General features: G+C 51.6%; 1 protein-coding gene across 1 annotated transcript; it reads left to right on the plus strand.

Moving 5' to 3' along the window:
* Nucleotides 1-1,925: 1,925 nt before the first annotated feature.
* On the plus strand, nucleotides 1,926-23,484 carry FAAH (fatty acid amide hydrolase). Its single transcript, XM_086716843.1, has 15 exons — nucleotides 1,926-2,432; nucleotides 10,723-10,836; nucleotides 13,585-13,719; nucleotides 13,950-14,083; nucleotides 14,161-14,367; nucleotides 14,619-14,659; nucleotides 14,882-15,006; nucleotides 15,867-15,992; nucleotides 16,535-16,632; nucleotides 18,112-18,211; nucleotides 18,985-19,025; nucleotides 19,800-19,839; nucleotides 20,315-20,423; nucleotides 20,990-21,135; nucleotides 21,511-23,484. Exons 1-15 carry the CDS (start codon nucleotides 2,238-2,240, stop codon nucleotides 21,637-21,639), a joined length of 1,740 nt encoding a protein of 579 aa, XP_086572969.1. The 5' UTR covers nucleotides 1,926-2,237; the 3' UTR covers nucleotides 21,640-23,484.

Here is a 23,484-nt window from a genome sequence, read left to right on the forward strand (position 1 = left end):
AAGGGCCATGAGTGCTAAGTAAGAACTCAGCAGCACTCAACTGGGATTGAAGACTTAGAAACACAAGGCTTTGAATGCCTCCAGAATATGCTCAAGAGCCTGACAGTGACTTACAAGACCCTCAGGTCCGGATTCTTCCAATATCATTTGTGAGAACTAATAAAAGGAAACTTCATTTATTATTTTATTTTTAAGTAAACTCTACACCAAATAAGGGGCTCAAATTCACAACCCCTAAGATCAAGAGTCACACGCTGTAGCAACTGAGCCAGCTAGGTGGCCCAGGAAACCTCATTTAAAGTGGAGTCAAAGGGGTGCCTGGGTGGCTCAGTTCATTAAGCATCTGACTCTTGATTTCAGCTCAGGTCATGATCTCATGGTTCATGAGTTTGAGCCCTAAGTTGGGCTCCATGCTGACAGTGCAAAGGGGGTGGTGGTGCCGCTGCTTGGGATTCCCTCTCTGCCCCTCCCCCCACTCATCCTCTCTGTTGCTGTCTCTCAAAATAAATGAATAAACTTAAAAAAAAAAAAGTGGAGTCAGAAGGAAGAGTTCTCATGCTCTATCACTCCCCAACTGCAGGCCCAACAGGAAGGGACACACCTTATAAAATTTTATTACCCAGCTGGAGGAAAAAGGGTTTTTTTCTCCCTAGCAACTGCCCAGCCAATGAGACAATGCCACAATTCAGCCAATGAAAAGCCACTATACTTCAAACTCTCAGTTTACTTCAATGGACTTTTTCTTTCTAATAGCCCCTCCTAACTTCCTCCTTTCCTCTGTAAAAGAACTTCCTCTCCTTTGTTTCCTAGACTTGCCTGTGGTTTTTGCCAGGCTTAGTTGTCAGGAGTTGCAACTCTCTGCTATTCCAGAATACGCCACTTTGCTGTTAAAATAACTGATAGTTTTCATTTTAAGGTTAACACATCTAGGCTTTTTACAGGTGGGCCTTTCATTCAGTCAGACATTTCTGCAGGGCCTACTACGTGCTAGGCACCAATCATAAAGGACCTCACACACTGCTCACAATTATGTGAGGTAGGCATTATAACCACCCCCCCCCCCTTTTACAGGTTAAGGCGGCATTATAACCACCCCCCTTTTACAGGTTAAGGCACAGGTTCAGAGAAGTAAACACAGAACTGGAGTAACAGCGGAGTGTTTTAGCAGGCTCCATTTCCAGCCACAAAGCACTTTCCCACACCACATCCCACAGAGTTTCACTTCCAGGGGCAGTAATGGTAGTACTGCTTGATGGTTAATAGCAATGGTTTGAGATTAGAGCTGAGTTTGAGTCCCCACTCAGCCATGTGTGTGACCACAGAAGTCATTTAACCCCTCTTGTCCTCAGTTACCTGACCTAGAAAATAAGGTTAATAAAAATGCCTTCCTCATAGGTCTGTTGGGAGGACAAATGACATAAAACACATAAACAGAAAGTCCTATGATAGAGGCCTGGATGGGAGTATTTTGTTTGTGTATCTAACCCCCCACCCCATCCCCTCTTTGGAAGAGTGCCAGGTCCCCAGACTCCTGGTCAGGTGTTCCTTCTGCTCTCTGGATGTAAAATCCAGGAGGGCCCATGACTGGAGAAGGGGAGGTGGCTGAGCAAAAGGACAAGTGATCAATGATCTGGCCATGAAGAGCCTTGAGTGAGACACAGGTGGTCCCTGATTTGGGGAAAGGGAGAGGGAGGCAGGTGGGCTCCCCAGGGAAACTTCCTGTGCCCCTGGAAGCTGTGAGGGTGGGAGAGGTGAGCATCCTGGGAGGGTCTCCAAGAAAGATGCGACTGAACTATTTGCGGGGGGGTTAATCAGGTCCTCGAGTCCAATCGGTCGCTGCTCTCGTCCTCTTGGCCGGCTTTTCCCCCGCAGAGGGCTCTTGCCGGCCGCGTCTTCCGGGAAGCTGGGGCTGTAAGGTGCGCTGGGCGTAAGCTTACCGAGGGCGCGCGCGGAACACGGTTGCCCCTAGCGCCCTTCCCGGCCGGGTGCGGGAGAACGCGAGGAGTGACCCTAAACCTGTCGCCGGGCTTCACCTTGACGGTTGCCCACCATCCGCCTCCGGCCCGCTGCCAAGCAACGGCGCGCTGCCCCGTGGGCCAGCGGCCGCGCGTCCTCCAACCCCCTTTCCCGCAGAGGGGGCGCGGGATCCTAGGCCGATCCAGGCCGGGTTTTGCGGCGGCATGCGAATGTGCTGATCCCTCATCTGCCGTTCTCCGCACAGTTGGCGGCGGGAGATCATGGTGCTGGACGAATTGTGGACCGAGCTCCCTGGCGCCTCCGTGGCTGCCCTGGCCTGCTGCTTCGTTGCAGCGGCCGTGGCCCTGCGCTGGTCAAGTCGTCGGCCGGCGCGGGACGCGGGGGCCAGGGCACGACGCAAACAGCGGGCGGCTCTGGAGACCATGGATAAGTCGGCGCAGCGCTTCCGCCTCCAGGTGACCGCTCGGGTCCCGTGGTGTATGTGGGGAGGCACAGGGTGGGGTATCCCTAGCAGCATTTTCAGCCGCACTGGCGCGCGGAGGGGCAGGTGGAGGGCCGCGCAGGTTTTACGTTCGGAACCTCTCTTTGCCCTAATACATTCCATACTCTTTCTGAGGTAGAGCTGAGGGGAGGCTGGGAGACCAATGGCCATCGCCGCACTGGGTCAAAGAGAGAGGAACTTTGCTCGGTGCCAAAGAATTTCAAGACTTTCATTTATTTATTTATTTATTTATTTATTTATTTATTTATTTATTATTTATTTATTTTTTAAATGTTTATTATTGAGAGACAGAGATACAGAGCATGAACATGGGAGGGGCAGAGAGAGGGGGAGACACCGAATCTGAAGCAGGCTCCAGGCTCTGAGCTGTCAGCACAGAGCCCCAAGCGGGGCTTGAACTCACAAACTGAGCCCAAGTCGGATGCCCAACCGACTGAGCCACCCAGGTGCCCCTCAAGACTTTTAGAAAGCTAAAATGCAAGCATGAGAACCAATATGATGCTCAGGTTAAGACTTTGTAATCACAGAGTCATGGCCAAGGGAATCCGGAAAGCTTATAGTTTAAAGTCATTGATTTGTGCGTGATGATACTAAGAGAGAGCCAGAAAAGGACTTGCCCAAGTGCAAAGAGGGCTGGGCTGGAATAGAAGTCTCCCCAGCTCCTGCTCTAACCCCTTACAGGCCCTTTTCCTTAAGCAAGTGTAATTCCAGCCCTTCCCTGGGTGAGCTGTCAACAAGCTTTTCTCATTCTGGTTCAGCTCAGTGTGTGCATAGGTGCTGGGGAGGGGCCTAGAAGACGAGGCTTTCGCTCAAGGTGTTTGAGACGCTGGACCCAGTTAGAAGTCAAAATGATAAATTCTGGGAGAAGTTCTTATGTACTGTGAGAGGAAAAACTTGCCACGATTGTTTGAGAGGCTTTGTGTTTGATAGGATTCAGATCTGGCAGGTGGGAAAGCATTCCAGGTGACTGGGGACACAGCAGGTGTCAGGAGGATGTGCCTAGGTGGGAGTCAGGGAGGGAGTCACAGAAAATTGCTTTTAGCAGATGCTGTGATTTTAGAGTTGGGTGCAGAGCTGGAACTAGAACCTACATGCCCAGTGGTACTCTCCAGCCTCATTCCAGTGGAGGAGAGCAGGGAGGGGATATTAGGTAGGGAGACCAGGCCTTAGGATGCCAGGCCCAGGGTGCAGCCTTGATCACGGTGTCTTTTAGCCGGTATGGATTTACTCCACACCATTTCTGGGCCAGGATATATCATATTTATTTATTTGTTGAAATAAATATGTATCTGGTTCCAGCCTCTATTCATCAAGCTTGCTGAAAAGCCCACCATCAGTCAGTTTTTAGATGTTCAGTCCACACTGGCCACTGACCCTACCTGAGCACAAGTTCTTCACTGCCTAAGTCCTCCTTCTCTGGCTGAGTTCCAAGGTGCCCCACTCAGGGATCCTTGCAGTGACACCTGGCTCACCCTGGAGACCCTCAGGCCCGAGTTCTTTAGCAATAACCCGAACTGCAGCCAGCTGGCAAGAACTGTGCAGGGGCAGCTTCAGCAGTCTGCCCACTGTTCCTGCCTACTGAACTCCCCTCCCAATCACAAGACACCCACCTGCTGGCAGGGGTGCGACGTGGTAGAAGGGTAGGTCTTCCTCACCTCAGCTCCAAACACCAGCATCTATACAGGTCCCCTCTGGAGCAACCGCCTTCCATTATTTTTTTAGAACCAGATCTTCCAGGGGCACATGGGTGGCTCAGTCAGTTAAGGGTCAGACTCCTGATTTCAGCTCAGGTCATGATCTCCTGGTTTGTGGGATTGAGCCCCGCATCGGCCTCTGTGCTGATAGTGTGGAGCCTGCTTGGGATTCTCTCCTTCTCTCTATGCTCCTTCCCTGCTTGTTCTCTGTCTCTCAAAATAAATAAATAAACATTAAAAAAAAAAAAGAGAATAACCAAAATTTCCAGGGTAGAGGTTATGGGCCTGAAATACAAAAAGCTGTTTACATACCCTCGCCGGGGCAAGAGAGCCTGGTGTCAGAACACCAAAGCCTGGCTCTTCCAGGTGGGTAAAGAGCGAAATGTACACTATGATTTTCCAGTGACTGTGGAGGAGAAAAGGAGAAGTATCTCAGGAGTCTCATTTGAGCAGTCAGCAAGGGTCTTGATAACAGTAACTCTGAAAGGCCTTGGGGGCAGTTAAGAAGTAGGTGGTTTAGCTGAACTCAATCCCTTGGAACCTTGGGATGAGCTCCTTCCTCTCTCCTGCCCCTAAGGTGCCTTTCTGCTTGGCTCTGGAGTCTCTGGATGATGGGAATGTGGGTTTTGAGGCTGTATAAGCAGCCTTTCTTCTGGGGCTTTTTCAGGCCTGCCCCGAATAGTAAGGGGCAGTGAGGTAAGCAGGGCCCTGGGCAGGCCCCAGGGGAATACGGCAGCAGGTAGTACAGCTCCAGCCTGATAGACTCCTGACAAAGCTAGCTGGGAGCCTAGATACCACCAGTGTTCCCAGGCATTGCTGGAGGAGGGGGAATCCTAATCACCTCCGGAATCATCACAAATGGTTCACCTCTCTCGACTATAGAGCAACTGGAGAGTGAGGCCTGTTTCTGGTAACTCTCTGTTGACCACGTGAGGCTTAACCTGTAACGACTCTTTGCCCACTTTTTTCCCACCCTGCCCCCTGAATGAGTGTCAGTATCCTTTCTAGACTGAATAGAAGAACTACCATCAATAGAATCTTATGGCTGGAAAAGATAAGCCAGAACACCTGCTCATGCCTCTGTGCCTTTGCACTTGTGGTCTTACCCCAAAACAAATCTCTTACAAACCCTTTTGCCAGAATTCCACTGGTCTTAACAAATGCCACTTCCTTCAACTGGATCTGATGTGTGGTTCCATCTCCTGGACTTCTCCAAGCCCAGCTTGAAACCTGACTTTAAAACAAAATGATTCAGTAGATGAGCTGAGGGTGAATGTAGTTTTTGTTGAGACCACTATTGGTGGCCTGTGTGACCAAATGGAAAAGATATCTTGAAATAGAACAAAGGTGATAAAAACCATGAGGGAAACTAAAAAAGACATGGAGGATAATGTAGAACAGCTGAAATTAGGACAGTAGGGGACTCAAGGAGAGACAGCTGGAGGAGGGGCAGTGATTCAATGATAGCTATAGTATCCCTCCCTTGAGAAAGAATATGCTACTAGGTGGCCGAATGCTTAGTTACAACTTATTTGTACACTTCCCTGCGTTCTCCGTACAAATTTAATTTCCCCTGTGTTTGTAGACTGGCCTCCTGGAGGTGCAGACTTTCTTTGGTGTCTTGTGAAAGAAAAAATATCTCAGCTGCCTGATAACTAGTTGAAGATTTAAAAATAGCTGTTAGCGGTGCTGTCATCAGCTGTCAACATGGAAGAACATAGGACAGAATTAAAATTTGTGCTAATTTTTTTAAAAATGGAGAGAACCTGCTGATAGCTTCAAGCTGAGGCTCACAGGGACTTTGTGGCACCTTGTAGCAAGGTGGGAAATGGTGGTGACCACACTCTCAGTGGCAAGTCTCCTAGTGTGGTGGGCTCTCAGCTAATTTTTACTTTCTTCCCCATACTCTTAGGCATTTTTTTTTCTATAATGAGCACACTTATGTAATCAGAAAAAAAAAAGCAATCTTGCTATTGAAAATAGCAAGCGAGAAAGGCAAGGTGTAGTAAGTACTGTGTATATAGCATAGTCCTTTTGTACAAAAATAGAATATATGAAAACAATTACATACATGGTGAGCTTTTCATAAACTTTTTTGTCCCTGTGAGTTTTCATTAGAAACCATTAACTATGGGGGCGCCTGAGTGGCGCAGTCGGTTAAGCGTCCGACTTCAGCCAGGTCACGATCTCGCGGTCCGTGAGTTCGAGCCCCGCGTCGGGCTCTGGGCTGATGGCTCAGAGCCTGGAGCCTGTTTCAGATTCTGTGTCTCCCCCTCTCTCTCTGCCCCTCCCCCGTTCATGCTCTGTCTCTCTCTGTCCCAAAAATAAATAAACGTTGAAAAAAAAAATTAAAAAAAAAAAAAAAGAAACCATTAACTATGGTTTCCTTTTCAGAGAGGGACTGGGCAGGGTGGTCCCAGGGGTAGGGTGAATGTTCATTTTCATTTTGTGTATGTATGTGTATATATATATATATATATATTTTTTTTTTTTTTTTTCTGGCTGAAAGAGAACTTTTTGTTACTTTTAAATATACAGAAAACTACAGCGTCTACTTAGCCCAGTTTGGTGGCCAGTGCTTTAGCCTTTGTCTTTTCTAGCTTGTCAATGCGAGCCACCGACTCTGGACCCAGGACGTTGCCTCCCAAGTGGCAGTGGATCTCATCATACCTGTCATTGTAATTGGTCCCGATGGCTTCCACCAGCTTAGTCAGAGCTCCTCTGTCTTCCAAGTTAACCTGTGTGAGGGTGACAGGGGTGCAGGTCTTCCTGTGGACCAGATGCTCCACCTGGCCTTCCCCTTGATGATGCAGTGGGGAACTCCCATCTTACAACACAGGGCAGGCAGGAAGACAACCAGCTGAATGGGATCCATATCATGTGCCATCACTACCAGCTGAGCCTTCTTGTTTTCTGCCAAGATGGTGACACATGAACCCCCGCTCGAAGGACAGGTGGCCTCTTAGTGGGGACATCCCCTTTGCTGGCAGCTTTCTTCTCAGCCTGGACCAACAATCTCTGCTTCTTTTCTTGCTTTGTCTCTGGTCTGTACCTGTGGGCCAGCTTTAGCAGCTGAGGAGCCGTTTGGCAGTCTAAGGCCTGGGTGAACTGGTTAATTGCAGGGGGCAATTTTAGATGCTTGTAGAGTAGTCTTTTGCCACTACAGCTGGATGTAGTGGGGCCGTTTGACAAAGCAGGTGAGGTACCTTTTGGACTGGATGTCCTGTCTGATCCCAAAATTCTTGCGCTTTTTCTCAAACGGAATTGACCACCTTCTCAGCCTCCTGCTTCTTCAGAACAGTAGGGGCTGGGGCCACCTTCTTCCCCTTGGCCTTCTTTCCTTTTGGTATCTTGGATGGCTGGAAGAGAGACAGCGCTTTCATTTTGTATATGTTTTTAAAACATGTATCACCAGGGATTATCTAGTGTATGTGGGGAGAGATCACAGCAGTTTGCACATGCTGTTCTTACTGCCTGGAACATTCTTTGTCCTCACTTACCCCTCTTTGCCAGGCCAACTATACTCTACCTTTCACCTGAGTATCACTCTTCAATAAAGCCTTCCCAATCCCCCAAGGCAGGGTCAGGTGGCCTTTCTTTCTGCTATTTTTTTCTGCTTTGTGGCTCCCTGTATTACATATATATATGTATATATATATATATATATATATATATATATACACACACATTACATTATATATTTTATATATGCATTATATTTATGTATATATACAATATATATATTATATTTACATTATATTTATGTATATATATACTATATATATTATATTTACATTATATAATATACATAATTTTATATATATATATATAAATATATATAAAATCCCAAGTGAGTATTATATCTATTTAACAAATTAAGAGAAGCAGGTAGAGCAGTGCCTGGGTGGCTCAGTCAGTTAAGCATCCGACTTCAGCTCAGGTCATGATCTCACGTTTTGTGGGTTCAAGCCCCTCATTGGTCTCTGTGCTGACAGCTCAGAGCCTGGAGCCTGCTTCAGATTCTGTGTCTCCCTCTCTCTCTGCCCCTCCCCTGCTCATGCTCTGTCTCTCTCTGATTCTCAAAAATGAATAAACGTTAAAAAAATTTTTTTTAATAAAAAATAAATTAAGAAAAAGAGAAGGGGGTAGAGTGTTCCTGCTGTTAACTCCAGGGTACAAAGGCTCTGTGGTGGGTGTGTGTGGAGGGTGTGAGTAGGTGGTATCTCATGGAAGGATGTGGAGGAGTCTGACAGGAACACAGCCTGGAAGCACTTCCTGGAATATCTCTGGAGCTTGTGGTGTGACAGAGACCTTAAGGAGCAGCCAGTCCTGCTTTGCACTGGCTGGCCTGGCAGGAAGGGTGGGTAGATGGCTTGGGCTTGATAACCGCTAAGGTGGCCCTGTGTGATCCAGGAAAGAAAGGATGGACAGGATGACTAATTGGATCTGGATGCGGGGGAGAGGGGGAGGGAAGGGCCCTGGCCTGTTCTTGCACTCTAACACCTGGATGGACTCAGCCCTTCCCTGCACAAGGGTACGTGGAACAGGAGACGGTGGAAAGTGGGGGAGCAGCGAGCTCAGGGAGAAGGACACAAGGGTGGGCGGCAATGGGAATAGCCCCTGAGCACCAGAGCTCAGTTGGGTCAGGCTGGGTGGAGGGTCAGGAGGCCGTGGGTTAGGTGGAGAACCTGGAGTGGAAGCCACGAGAAGGATTCACTTCTCCCAGCATCAGGGAGGGAAGAAGAGGTACCCAGAAGAATGTGTCTCTTCCCACATCTGGCTCCTTCTCATCCTTCAAATCACACAAAGAAATGTCACCTCCTCAGAGAGGCCTGGCCATCCCATCTGAGTCAGTCGTCTCTTATTTCCATCACAGCAGCTGTTCTTGTGTTCTCATACTTCCCATGATCTGTCCATTATTTGTTAACTTGTTTGTTTTCTCGAATGTAGGCTCTGAAAGCAGGGACTTGTCTGTCTTGGTTACGTCTAAATTCATAGCCCTTAACGTAGTCCCTGGCACATAGTAGGTACTCAGAACATGTTTGTTGACTAACTGAATAAATGGATGACAGAAGTAGCAGAGAAACGGGAGTAAAACCAGGGAGGATAGTATCTCCATGCCCAGGGGGCAATTGAAGAGAGCTGGTATGTGGTCTCAATAGCTTTGAATACCTCAGTGAGACATGGAGCAAATATCAGAGTGGAGTATCTCTTGGATTTGTCACCAGGAAGTCCCTGATGACCTTGGCAAGAGCAGAGGAGAGTGGGGGTGGAAAGTGGTGGCTGTGATTCAGAGACCCTCTCTCTGACCGTGTTTACTAATTGCCTCAATACCTTTGAGGAGGGAGCAAGCTGGGTTTTCAGGCAAAGGCTGACCCCAGAGACTGGGAGCCTTCAAGGTCTGGCAGTCAGGTGTGCAATCAAATGTCCCTCCTCCTTCAGAGAGCTCTTCTCTGACCACCCTCTACCTACCTGTGTGCCACCCACTCACCACACCAGGTTTTATTTTCTTCAAGTTATTTCTTACTATCTCAAATTCTTGTTTACTTGTTAATTACATGCTTGCTTCCCAAAGCATGGACGTGCCTTTTTTGTTCACTGTTGGATCCCCAGGCCTAGTATGGTGCTTGGTAATATGTATCTGGAATGAATGAAAAACTCCTCTCTTTTAGTTGTGAGCCTCTAGCTACAGCCCCAACCACCCAGGATAGTGTCTTCTTTTTCTCATCTCCCTTGCCAGGGATTGAGTGGTTAGGTGCAGGTGGACAGCCAGTGGACAGCCTATGCTGAGTGGACGGAGAACTATAGTTTACCTGTATGGTCCTAGGTGATGCACTTAGCCACTTGGTGCCTTAATTCCTTCCTTCCTTCCTTCCTTCCTTCCTTCCTTCCTTCCTTCCTTCCTTCCTTCCTTCCTTCCTTCCTCCCCCCCCCCTTTTTTTTAAGTTTATTTATTATTTATTTTGGGAGAGACAGAGACAGAGTGAGGGAGGGACAGAGAGGGAGGGAGACAGAGAATCCCAAGTAGGGTCCGCCCTGCCAGCATGGAGCCTGACACAGGGCTGGAACTCATGGAACTCACAAAACCATGAGATCATGACCTGAGCCGAAACCAAGAGACAGACGCTTATACCGACTGAGACACTTAGGCGCTCCGGTGCCTCAGTTTCTTTATTTGTGCAATGGGAATGGTAGCAAGATTTAGTCAGAACAGAGAGCAGCAGCATGGTGCAGTTGGCAGCTGTCAGTGGTGGTAGTTCATAATGGTTTAATAATCATACTGGGCATGGCCTCTCCCAGGGCACCCCGTCTGATAACCTCCTAGAAGAGGTATATCTGTCCTGTCCATAGGTGACAAGTGCCTGCCTAGGCTGGGCCACAGTTTCTGGTCTCAGAGCTGCAGGTGGGCATGTCTGTCGTGGATTGGCATGTGACAGTTAGCATCTGCTTTGGCAGGTGTGGAGACTTAGGGGCATGGGCCACAAGTGTCAGCTGTAGGCACTTGAGGCCTGTGGGGTAAGGGGGTACTTATCTGAGGTGTCTCCCCAGAACCCCGACCTGGACTCAGAGGCACTGCTGGCCCTGCCCCTGACTCAGCTGGTGCAGAAGTTACACCGAGGGGAGCTGTCCCCGGAGGCTGCACTCTTCACCTACGTAGGAAAGGTAAGGCCCCAGGCTGGGGATTGCCTGGATCCTCCCTCTCTCTGCAAAGGCTGGGGGGAAACCTGGCCTGGAGTTACTCTCTCGGGACCAGGGTGGGGCCTCAGTGCCAGGGGCTGCCAGGAGCTTTGTGCATGAGAAAAAGAGAGAGAGAGAGAGAGATTGAGAGAGAGGGAGAGGCAGGCTGACTTTGTGTGTGTGTTGGTGAGAGGGCAACACTGAGCATCTTGTCTTAGCTAAAAGCCTGGCTTTCAGCCCAGACTTCCCTCTCGCTCCCGCCTCCACCCCATCCGTCACCAAGTGTGGTCTGTTCTCTTTCTATAGCTCTCTCTGGCCCATCCCCTTGTCCCCATTCTCCCGTCCCCTGCAGCTACCCTGGTCTGCCACCACCATCTCCCTCCATGGTGGGGCCCCAGCCTCCTGGCCAGATTCCCTCTCAGGTCTCCAGTTCTTTAGATTCTGCTCTTCTGCTCCTCTTCAGTCTCTGGCATCCTGTCTGGTCAAGGCCTTCCGGAGTGTGGGCATCAATAGCTCAGCTGCCTACGGTTCCCTGGCACCCAGAGCCTGCCACACTTTGCACTGTGGGATTCCCTTTACCTGGAAGCCTCTTCTCCCTCTTCTCTTCTCCCTCTTCTTTGCCCCTCTTGGGGCAACAGGCACTGCTGGCCGAACCTTCAGGGCTCAGAGAAAGAGGCTGTCTTCCAGGGAGCCTCTCCTGACCCTCCCCAGCCTGAGTTAGGGTTCCCTCTTCAGTGGTCTTTCTTTCTTTTCTTTTTTTAAATGTTTATTTATTTATTTTGAGAGAGAGAGAAAGAAGGAGGAGGAGGAGAAGGAGAAGAAGAAGAAGAAGAAGAAGAAGAAGAAGAAGAAGAAGAAGAAGAAGTAGTAGGAGTAGTAGTAGGGAAGAGAGGCAGAGAGAGAGGGAAGAAGAAGAAGAAGAAGAAGAAGAAGGAGGAGGAGGAGGAGGAGGAGGAGGAGGAGGAGGAGGAGGGAAGAGAGGCAGAGAGAGAGGGAGAGAGAATCCCAAGCAGGCTCCATGCTCAGCACGGAACTTGATATGGGGTTTGATCCCATGACTGTGAGATCATGACCTGAGGTGAAATCAAGAGTTGGATACTTAACCGACTGAGCCACCCGGGTGCCTCTCTTTCTAACATTCTAACACATTTTCTCATGGTGTCCTAGGGCTTGTCTTATCCTTCATTTTCCCCTGTGGCTCCTTGTGGGCAGAGCTTGTCTCATTTGTCTTTGTATTGGTGCTGAATACTTACTGGCTTTCGTACAGTAAGTGTTCAAGGAATGTGTTTGAAATGAAATGAAAGAAAAAGAATTGTGCTTTGTGAGTTGACTTGTGTGTAATTTCTTGAAACAGAGTGTGTGACAGTGGGGATGACCACTAGGCAGGTGGACATGCATGCCGGGTGACTGATGGGTGTGTGACAGTGGTGTCAGTGACTGCAGCAGAGAGTGAGGGAGATTGGCTGTATGGGGAGAGAGGACTGTATGCAGACCCCCGCACTGGCTGTGCCGGGAGGACACAGGCAGTCTTGACAGACTGTGCTGCGTCTCCTCTGTCAATGCCCCTGAAAAGTTGCTGCCCTTCGTAATCACCCACAAGTGAGCATTCTCGTCACAGATTGGCCTCTTCCCTGCCTGCCTTGGGTAGCCTGGAGACCGATTTCATGTGCTAAGTTGTGGCAATGGGACCCACACCCATTTTCCTCAGATGTTTCACAGGGACAGGAGTATTTACTGAAAGCTGTGTATCATTTTGCCCTGGTCTATCCCTCCCCTAGGGCCTTGTGGAATGTGGTTTGAGGGCTATGGAAAGACCCCATGGCAGATGGCCACTGTTAGTGCATTGTTCCTTTTAGGCAGGCTTCCATCCCTTTAAGTGATTGGTATTAGTCAGTCACTCCTCTATGTGACTTCATTATCAGATTCAAGAGTTTCTGGGAAAGGGGAGGGTTAGCTGGGGCAGGTGTGGGCCGGGCCTGGGGCAGGAGAGAGCATGCTGGCCTCTGGGAGGCTGGAACCTGGCTCTAGTCCTGCTCTGTGCTGACTCCCGGTGTGGGCTGAGATGGAGATCTGCCCCTATCTGGTTCCTCCTGACTGCTTCACAGGCAGAGATATAGCTTAGGGGAGGAGGTGGAGCGGCCAGAGGTTATCTTCCTCCCAGCTCATCCCCTCTGGGGAGCATCTGAGGCCAGTGTCTTGCTCCTTTGCGTGCCTTGTTTGTGCCCTGGCCCTGGAGTTACTCTCTCTGTCTTTGGGTTGAGGCCAGAGACTGCCAGGGTGAGGTTGGGACTAGAGGTCCCCAGTGAGATGGATGGTGGGCCCTAAGTTATTCTCTGCCCTCCTGGCTCCGGGCCATGTTGCTGGTTTTTCCCTGGGTATACTTTAAAAGGCCAATTTCGGGGCGCCTGGGTGGCGCAGTCGGTTAAGCGTCCGACTTCAGCCAGGTCACGATCTCGCGGTCCGTGAGTTCGAGCCCCGCGTCGGGCTCTGGGCTGGTGGCTCGGAGCCTGGAGCCTGTTTCCGATTCTGTGTCTCCCTCTCTCTCTGCCCCTCCCCCGTTCATGCTCTGTCTCTCTCTGTCCCAAAAATAAATAAAAACATTGAAAAAAAAATTAAAAAAAAAAATAAAAGGCCAATTTCATGTTATGTATATTCTACCACAATTTTTTTTTTTTTTTTTTTTTTAAAAAGGCCAATCTCACTTTGCCTTGTGTCCATTTCTCCCTCTTCCAGGCCTGGGAAGTAAACAAAGAGACCAACTGTGTGACCACCTACCTGGCAGACTGTGAGACTCAGCTGTCCCAGGCCCCAAAGCGGGGCCTGCTCTATGGAGTCCCTGTGAGCCTCAAGGAGTGCTTCAGCTACAAGGTATGCCCTTGCCTCACATCAGGCTTCAACCCCCACCCCTGCCCCTGCCAGCCAGCTCTGCATCCTGGGTTACGCTGGGCCCTCAGAGGAAGTATCAGGTCCAGAGGCCTTGAGAGGGACCATGGGTGTGCTCTGCCTTGGCCTGTGAGATGGCGGTAAGAGTGGACCCTCTGCTGAAGGGCCCCTGATCCATCAGCTGTACACCTCTTGGCACCTGTCCCTCCCTCTAGGGCCAGGACTCAACACTGGGCTTGAGCCTGAACGAGAGCATGCCTGCAGAGTGTGACAGTGTGGTGGTGCAGGTGCTGAAGCTACAGGGCGCTGTGCCCTTCGTGCACACCAACATCCCTCAGTCCATGTTCAGGTTGGATTGGGTGCCGGGTGGGGGCAGGGGCATTGGCACCAGTGTGACCTGAGCTGACCCTTTCTTGCTTCCCCCAGCTATGACTGCAGTAATCCCCTCTTTGGCCAGACCTTGAACCCACTGAAGTCCTCTAAGAGCCCAGGTGGCTCCTCTGGGGGTGAAGGGGCCCTCATTGCAGGTGGAGGCTCCCCCCTGGGCTTAGGTACTGACATCGGAGGCAGTATCCGCTTTCCCTCCTCCTTCTGTGGCATCTGTGGCCTCAAGCCCACGGGAAACCGCATCAGGTATGGTGTGGGTGGTGGGTGGAGGGAGCTCCTGGATCTCTTGCTCTATGATCTTGGCCTAGCTCTCAACCTCTCTAGGCCCCAGGCAGGGATTCCCTCACTCTGGGGTTTTCCTGGGAGGGAATGTCACAGCACCATTGGTGTTGGTTCCTACTTTCTAAAGTGGTGAGAGTTCTAAGCTGCTGTATGGGTTTGAGGTTGGGCAGAGGGTGACCATTTCCTGTTTCCAACATTTTGTGTTTCTTATCCAGCAAGAGTGGCCTGAAGGGCTGTGTCTATGGACAGGTAGCAGGTGAGGTCTGGGGTTCCCTCAGTGCCATGGTGGAGGGGGGTCTCCTGATCCAGTTCTACCCTGCATCTCCTGGGGGCAGTGTTTGGCTGCCAGGTTGGTCTAGGTGGGAGTTCCTACTTCCATGTCTCTGCTCACACTCCTAGGCCATGTCCCAGCCCTTGCTTGTGCCTCAGAGCCCATTAGGGTAGGGTGATCTTTTTCCTTCCCCTCCCTGCCCCACAGTGCCAATGTCAGTCGGCCCCATGGCCCGGGATGTGGAAAGCCTGGCACTGTGCCTGCGAGCGCTACTGTGTGAGGACATGTTCCGCTTGGATGCTGCCGTGCCCCCCCTGCCCTTCAAGGAGGAGGTGAGCAGGGTTGGGGGGCATGGGGTTGAATTTGGTTATCACTGGTGCTCCTGAGCCCAGAGAGCAGCCCCTTGGCATTGTGGATAGGGCTTGGAGGTTCTGTTTCCTGAAACCCACCCTCAAGGGTCTGCAGCCAGGGTCAGCTGCTTCTCTGCAGTCAGCCACCAGATGGAGCTCTTGCCTGCATGTGGAGACCCTGAGGCTTCCAAACTGGCCTGGTGGGGTGGGGCCTCTGCTGAGGAAAGGCCCCCCCTTCTGGCCCCAGCCTCTTCTGCAGTCATTGAGAAACAGGAGACGCATCTCAGAGAACAACTTGAGGGAGAACTTGGGTGTTTCTTGGTAGGCAGAATATCTGGACTTGGTGGGGTGAGTTCCCGCTCCTTGGCAGAAGATATTCTAACAACCCAGTGGTTCATGAACCCCTTTCTGAAAGGGAGGAAAGGAGGAGGTGAGGTCCCTTTTATGAGGTCTGGAACAAATTATCATGGGAGCCAGGACTTGCATTCTTGAAACAGGCAGTGGAGGGCCTTGGCTCAGGATGCCTGGGTTCTGGACCTAGTGTTGTCAGTATGTACTGGGCCTGTTTGCCCGTCTTCCTATCAAAACCTGAAGCCTCAGTTTCATCATATGACCAGTGGGAGCCCTCATCCTTGCTGGGCCCCTCCTGCAGAGTCATTGTGAAGGTGTTTTGTGAAAGGGTCAGAGGCAGAAAGGGCTGGCCTCTCAGACAGTCATTTTCCAGGGATCCAGGCTGCAGCTTCTCAGCTGTGTTTGGGGCTGAGTAGCTTCAAAGATCCCTGGGAGCCCTACTTTGGGCTGCCCTCTCTTGACCTGATTCTGACTCCTGTGTTTGCCCCCAGGTCTACACAAGCTCTCAGCCCCTGCGTGTGGGGTATTATGAGACCGACAACTATACCACACCAACCCCGGCCATGAAGCGGGCCCTGCTGGAGACGAAGCAGAGCCTGGAGGCTGCTGGCCACACGGTATGGCTGTGGGAACCTGGAAGTCCTGTTGTGGCCCCTCCTTCGGGAAACCTTCCTGGTACCCATGGCTGCTGCCTGTCCCTGGCATCCTGTCACCCTGATTATTCTGTGGTTGGGATGGGAACTGTGTTCCTGCGGGACCATAGATAGAGGGCTGATCGTATTAATTAAGTTAAGTGATTGGTGATGAACTCAGCCCTGTGCTGGGGATGTGTGAGTGCTATATGGGAGGCTCTCATCAACTACAAACAATGGTGCACAACTGTCCAGAGATTCCCACCATCCCAGGGTGGTGAGCCAATGGGCTTTACTCTGCTTATCTGAGAAAAGTTAGTTCATGTATGGCTTGGCTTGACTTCTCTCATGGTAATGCATTTTAAGGGAGTTTTCATGGGTCAGTAAGGCTGCCTTTGTGGCTCCAGGGGGTGCTACCAGGCAGGCAGGATTGGTCCAGTCCATCCTCAGGGCCGCCTGGGAAGCATGGGGGTTGTGGGAGTCAAGGGTTTTTAGGTGTGGGGGCCTTATACTCCTTAATCTTGCAGCTGATCCCCTTCCTGCCAAGCAATATACCCCATGCTCTGGAGATCCTCTCAACAGGTGGGCTGTTCAGTGATGGTGGCCACAGCTTCCTACAGAACTTGTGAGTGATGTGGACTTTGGGGTCTGGGGTGGGGACATTAGACCCAGAGAGAGCAATGGGTTCTGTTACTCCCAGTGTGGGCCAATCTGGCAGAAGATGGGGACAGGCCTCAGCTGAACACAAAGAAGCTCTGAGCATTCTGGGCAGGGACCTCTCTGCCCCTCTAATTGTGCAGACTGAGCCTGGAGATCCTTTGCCAGGGAGGCTTTAGAAAGGTACCAGCTCAAGGGGAGGCTGGATTGAGCAGAGCTTAATTGATGGGAGCTCATTGGGAGGTAGGAGGTGGGCAGGGGAGTTGCTTGTCTATTTGGGGAAGATTGGGAGACAAGGGCAGGATGAAGCAGGAAGGGAGACATCTAGACATCATGCTGTGACTCCAGGCTCATCTGACTTGAGCCAAGTCTGCCTTTTCAGTAGTTTTCTCTTCTGTAGAGTAGGAGTGGGTGGGTTGGGCCAGGCCTACTTTAAGGGACTTTATTTTTTATTTTTTATTTATTTTTGAGACAGAGACAGAGCATAAATGGGGGAGGGTCAGAGAGAGAGGGAGACACAGAATCCGAAGCAGGCTCCAGGCTCTGGGCTGTTAGCACAGAGCCCGACTTGGGGCTCGAACTCATGGACCGTGAGATCATGACCTGAGCTGAAGTCGGACGCTTAACCGACTGAGCCACCCAGGCACCCCACTACCTTAAGGGACTTTAAAGAGCTCATGTTTAGAGAAGCCTTTGGTCCTTAAGGGTTGATAGGAGTGGAAGATAGATCTGTGAAGGTGCCTCCTGGTCATGTGCCTGGGCTGACTGGACTTCCTCTCATAGCTGAGTATGGTCCAGGCTTCAGCAGAAGGGGCTGCCCCTCACTCTTGCCCTGGGAATGAACCCTTAGGATCAGCCTCCTGAGACCTTTCCCTGAACTCTAGAGCTAGAGACAGCCTCAGAAACAAGAGTCATGGCGGCTCCGCTTGTACCTCTAGGCTGGCATCAGCATTTACAGGGGATACTCTCAGTGCCTAGCCCTGGCCAGGGAGCTGTTGCCCTCATTGAGTCCTTATTGCTTTAAGCTGAGTTTGCCAGGGAGGGAGACACAGAGTCCTGCCTTGGGGAACTCCAGTGTGGAGTGGAGTCCAGGCATCCTAGCGATCGGCAGAAACAAGTCATGTGTTTAAAAGGAGGCAGATAAGGGTGTCTGGCTGGCTCAGTCTGTAGAGCATCTCGGGGTTGCCTGATCTCAGGGTTGTGGTTCTGAGCCCCATGTTGGGTGTAGAGATTAAAGAAAAAAAAAAAAGAAAGAAAAATCTTTAAAAAAAATAAATAAAAGGAGGCAGGTGAAGGGGTTGGAGACCAGTGGTTACCAGAGTCTGTTGAAGAGGGAGTCTAGAGGGTGTCACTGAAGAGATGACACTGAGTAGGGAGTGCTGGACTGGACCCAAGCCAGGAGGGAGGCCTGGGGAGGAAATGCTGAACTGGACCCTTTGTCTCCCAGCAAAGGTGATTTCGTGGACCCCTGCTTGGGAGACCTGATCTCAGTTCTGAAGATACCCAGGTGTTTGAAAGGACTGCTGGCTTTCCTGCTAAAGCCTCTGGTGAGGGCACAAGGAGTGGAGGGTTGGGGTGGGCTGGCAGGGGGCCTCTGGGGCTCTTCCCCTCTCGCCTTAGCCTCTCTTGGTTTGGGTGAGCATGGCCTCCTCTTCTCTCCAACCCCCACCCATACTCCTCTCCTCACCCCATGCCCTGCAATCTTCAGCCAGCCCGTGTGCTAAAAGAGGTGCTGACCACTCTCAACAATAGCCAAATGATGGAAAGAGCCTAAATGTCCATCAACTGATGAATGGATAAAGAAATTGTGGTTTATATACACAATGGAGTACTACGTGGCAATGAGAAAGAATGAAATATGGCCTTTTGTAGCAACGTGGATGAACTGGAGAGTGTGATGCTAAGTGAAATAAGCCATACAGAGAAAGACAGATACCATATGGTTTCACTCTTATGTGGATCCTGAGAAACTTAACAGGAACCCATGGGGGAGGGGAAGGAAAAAAAAAAAAGAGGTTAGAGTGGGAGAGAGCCAAAGCATAAGAGACTGTTAAAAACTGAGAACAAACTGAGGGTTGATGGGGGGTGGGAGGGAGGGGAGGGTGGGTGATGGGTATTGAGGAGGGCACCTTTTGGGATGAGCACTGGGTGTTGTATGGAAACCAATTTGACAATAAATTTCATATATTGAAAAAAAAAATAAATAAAAGAGGTGCTGACCTGGGACCTGGGGGAAGGGACAGAGGGAAAAGAGGCACAGGTGGCTTGGGTGCACTCAGCCCAAAGCTGAGTCACTAACACTGTGTTTGTCCTTTGGCAGTTCCCAAGGATGGCAGCCTTTCTTGGCAGTATGAAGTCCCGGTAAGGACATTTCCTATGCCTAGATCCCACCCCCCTCTTCCCCTGACCTGGGGTTAAGTGGTTTCTGACAGGAAGAGATGGGGGAAGTAGCTTCTGAGTGGAAGTGGCCCAGCCAGGGTGGCAACCTCTGTGGCTTTCAGATGGGACCTTGAAGTTTGCCTTCTCAGGGTCCAGGTCTGGCTAGAGAGGAGGAGCCTGAAAGGGATCACGGGAAGGATGGGTTGGAGACGAGAAGACCTGGCTACGCATGGGTAGAAAGGACCAGGAAAGGAAGCACGTAGAGGCACAGGGGAGAGGGGCTACTTGGGAACCTGTGAGAGACGCTGCTCTTGGAGGTCTGACATGAACTGAGCTTCACTGGGTCCTGCCTGCCCCTTAGTGGCTCGGGTGGGAAAAGGGCATAAATGGCCTTATTTTTAGGCCCTGACATCCTCTGGACTTGCCCCTTCTCTCACTGCCAGGCATTTAGGACCTTTGGCAGCTCTGGCCTCTCTTGTGTACTAAGGGTAGTTGGGAATCAGGCCTGATGTGGTCCTGGCTGTGCTGTGAAGTCACTAAGTGGTATAGCCTAAGTCCCTCTTGGGGCCTGATTTTCTCAGCAGGACATGAACTTAGGGATTTGAAATTCTCCCTTGTATTGCATCTGTCTCAGAGCTCCCATAGTTGAGAAGTGCCCATGGAGGATTGAGATCTGGTGGGGGGGGGGGGGGTGTTAGGAGTAGGAGTCTGATGTTGCAAATCCCCATGGCCAGTGACCTCGTTCCCTCTGCCTAGGTCGGCTGGAAAGCTCTGGGAACTGCAGTACGAGATTGAGGTGAGGTCAGAGCCTCTAGAGTGGAGTAGGGTGGGGGATGGGGTGGAGTTGGACACGACACCTACCAGTGGGCTCTCTTGGCCACTGGTCCCTCTGGTCCCCTGGAGTAGCCTGTCATTCCCCCTTTTGCTCCCTGGACTGGTCTGTGATCCTCACTTGCCTAGGTGCTCATCCTTAGGGGCTGGGTCAGTCAGCTCCTGTCCTGGCTGCCTCTTTGCCCCCACTGGTGCTGTCTGGCACTACGTGGCCCCACCCTGGCAGGAAAAATGATGTTTATGATTCGTGTGGGAGGTGGAGCAACTGATGCTGCCTGAGAGTGGCCATGCCTGTGTGCCCCAAGGACCTCCATCCCTTCCAGGCTTAGTCCAGATCCAGGGGCAGGTGCTGGGGCCCGAGCCACCCTGGCCACAGTCCCTTCATTAGAGAGTCCCTGTGATGGGCTGGGTCCAAGGGCTCCTGCTGGCATCCTCCCCAGGTGTACCGCAACTCTGTGATTGCCCAGTGGAGAGCACTGGACCTGGATGTGTTGCTCACCCCCATGCTGGGCCCTGCTCTGAACCTGAATGCTCCCGGCAGGGCCACAGGTGAGGCCTGCTGCCCCACCACACCCCTGACACTCCCACCTGCCTTTCCTCCTCTGGAAGTTCAGCCCAGTGCCCAGAAGGCTGCTGGGAAGTAGAAGAGGAGCCTTGGGGGAGGGCTACACCCCTTGGGGAGGGCCCTGCCCTTGGGGAGCTCACAGTCTGGCTGGAGAGATGGGAGTCATGTGGGATGTCCCGGGTGGGAATGAGCTCCCTGTTCACAGCACTACTGAAGTTGGAGATCTTGAGTTACAGAGTCTATGGTTTGGGGAGGTGGCGTTTAAAGTCCAGGTGGGATTTAGATAAGCAAAGAAAATAGGAACAACATTCCAGGTGGGGAAGCTTCATGGGCAAGGGCACAGGGCAAGCCCCAGCAGGCTCTCCAGCCTACCTTGAATCTGGATTCCTGAGCTTTGTCACTCACCTGAATCTCTGTGGCCCTGGGAGAGAGCCCCTCTCTGTCTGTGGAGGCAGGGTGCCATTTCCCAGGATGAAAGGCTGGGGTACAGAGAAGACAGTTGGCATTGAAGGTCGCCTGGCCTGCTGTAGCCGCTTGTGTTGTGTTTCAGCGGCTGTCAGCTACACTCTGCTCTACAACTGCCTGGACTTCCCAGCGGGGGTGGTGCCTGTCACCACAGTGACCGCTGAGGACGAGGCTCAGATGGAACATTACAGGGGCTACTTTGGAGATATCTGGGACAAGGCGCTACAGAAGGTGAGGCCACAGGGCCTGGCTTGGCCCTCAGGGTACCCCTTCCCCTGGACTCCCACCCGTACCCCAATGCTGGCTGCTGTGAAGGAAGCAGCATGAGTGCATGTAGTCCTTGCCTGCATTTTTTTCCCTTTTCTCTTTTAAGTAAGCTCTACATCCAATCTGGGGCTCGAACTCATGACCCCAGGATCAAGAGTCACATACTCTACTGACTGAGCCAGCCAGGCACCCCCTCGCTCACCTTTCTTCATGCGAGACCCTGAAGGACAGCAGCCTGGCCCTGCCATGCTGCCCCTCCTCTCCAGCTGGGGTGCTTTCTGGTCCCTCGCGGGGTCTTGCCTCCTCTACCTCCCATCCTGATACCTGTGTCCCTCACAGGCCGTGAAGAAGAGCGTGGGGCTGCCCGTGGCCGTGCAGTGTGTGGCTCTGCCCTGGCAAGAAGAGTTGTGTCTGCGGTTCATGCGGGAGGTGGAGCGACTGATGACCCCTGAAAAGCAGCCATCCTGACTGCCACCCACTGGGCTCTGGGGACCTGAGATCCACTTGATCTGTGCCCAGCCTAGTCTGGGCACAGCTGCCACCCTGTGAGGAAATGTTCAGCCTGGGCCAGAGGCTTCCATGTACCCCTCCCCTGATCTTCTACAAGAAGCACAGACGCCCTGAGTCTGGACCTTGCCCCCCCTTCTGATCCCTCCCTCTGCCCTGACATACCCACCACATGGCAGGCAGTGGGTGTGACATGGGCAAAAGCCCACTAACAGTCAAGAAATGTTTCTAGTCTGTATGCTCTCTGGCCATCATTGTCAGGGCATTGGGGGTTGAGCCCTACTCCAGCCTCGGCAATCTCATGGTTCCCATCCCCCACAGGAGGGACACAGGCTTCTCACCTCACCCATCCCCCGTCCCCTCACTTAGACAAAGCCCTACTTTGCTAAGCATTGCCCTTCTCTTCTTCTTTCCTTTGCTCCTTCCCTCTCCAAGGATGCCCTTTCTGCTCCTCTACCATTAAATCCTTCGAGGCCCAGCTCAGATCCCTCTTTCCCAAGAAGGCCTTCCCTCCTTCCTCTGAGCCCTGGACTAGGTGGACTGTTTCTTCCCAGTCTGTCCTCTGTGGTGAGCATCTGTGGGTGGGTTTGCTTCCCTTAGTACGCTGGTTCTCCTTGACAGGAGGGACTCTAATGCTGTATCTTTGTCCTCGGCGGCCAGCAAAGGGCTGGGCATAGGGCAGCAGGGAGTCTGGAGGGCTGGCCCTGAGCTGGCTCTGTTGTGGGGAGGGGGCCCATAGGCCTCGAGAAGAGAGCATGAGACAAGGCGATCTGGTAGCACTCACAGGGCTGGCCAAGGACTGGATTGTTCTAGGAAGGCTTCCTGAAGGAGGAAGACATGTATTGAGTGTAGAAGGTTTCCAGAAGCTGAGATGGGGATGAGGACATCTGAGGGATAAGGAGCCACACACCCAAAAGACCACGATAAGTTTGGTAGATGGAGGTATTGAATGGGTACAGGAGAGGCAGCAGAGATACAGGTGGGGGCCAGATCAAGGTGGACTTTGGGGGTTAGTTCAGGAACTTGACTTCTGTCTCAAGGGCAATGGGGAGCTCTTAAAGGATCACACAGATGCAGCAAAGAGCACAGACTTGGGGGACAGAGCCTGGAGAGGGATAAGGAGGCTGCTTCATGATCCTAATCTGAGGAAGGGGGCCTGAGGCCTGAGCTAGGGCTGTGGCCTAGGGGTAGGCAGAGAGGTGGTTTGGGAATTGACAGTTGGGTTGGAAGTGAGCTGTCTCAGCTCAGTCTCACCTCTGCCCAATCTGCCAGCCCACCTTTTACAGGACTGTGTTGCCTGACGGGTGGGCAACTAGTCTATGACTAGTCTGGGCCCACTAAGCAGAGCTCACTCTTCCCTGGCCCCAGCTCTAACTCCCCTACTTACTGCAGAAGATGTTTCTGAGCCTAAGCCCTCAGGCCAGGCGGGTCCTAACCCTATCTGGCCCACTTCAGATTCTTTTCAGGGTAAGCTGCCTTCCCAAGGCTTCCTTCTCCACCCTGATTTTCCTACTTCTTTGGAGGGACTTTGCCTTCCAGGTTACATGGCCAGGGGCACCTCCACTGTCTGACAGTGGTATCCCTGCTCGGCCTGAGGTCTCACACTTCAAGACCAAAATCACATGGACATCCAGATTGGGACAGCCAGATACTTGCTGCACTTTGCCCAGATTCCTTGTAACTGCTGTGTCATTTTGCCTCATATCATTCCACAGAATCATCTGTGCCCTGGCCTGTACCCCTCCCTTGGCTTCTTCCTGCCCCATTTCTCTTTGGTTACTGATAAACTTGTGCTTTTAGACACAA

The sequence above is a fragment of the Puma concolor genome, chromosome C1, assembly GCF_028749965.1.
Source record: "Puma concolor isolate L17-30 chromosome C1, mPumCon1.1.hap2, whole genome shotgun sequence".
Lineage (NCBI taxonomy): Eukaryota > Metazoa > Chordata > Mammalia > Carnivora > Felidae > Puma > Puma concolor.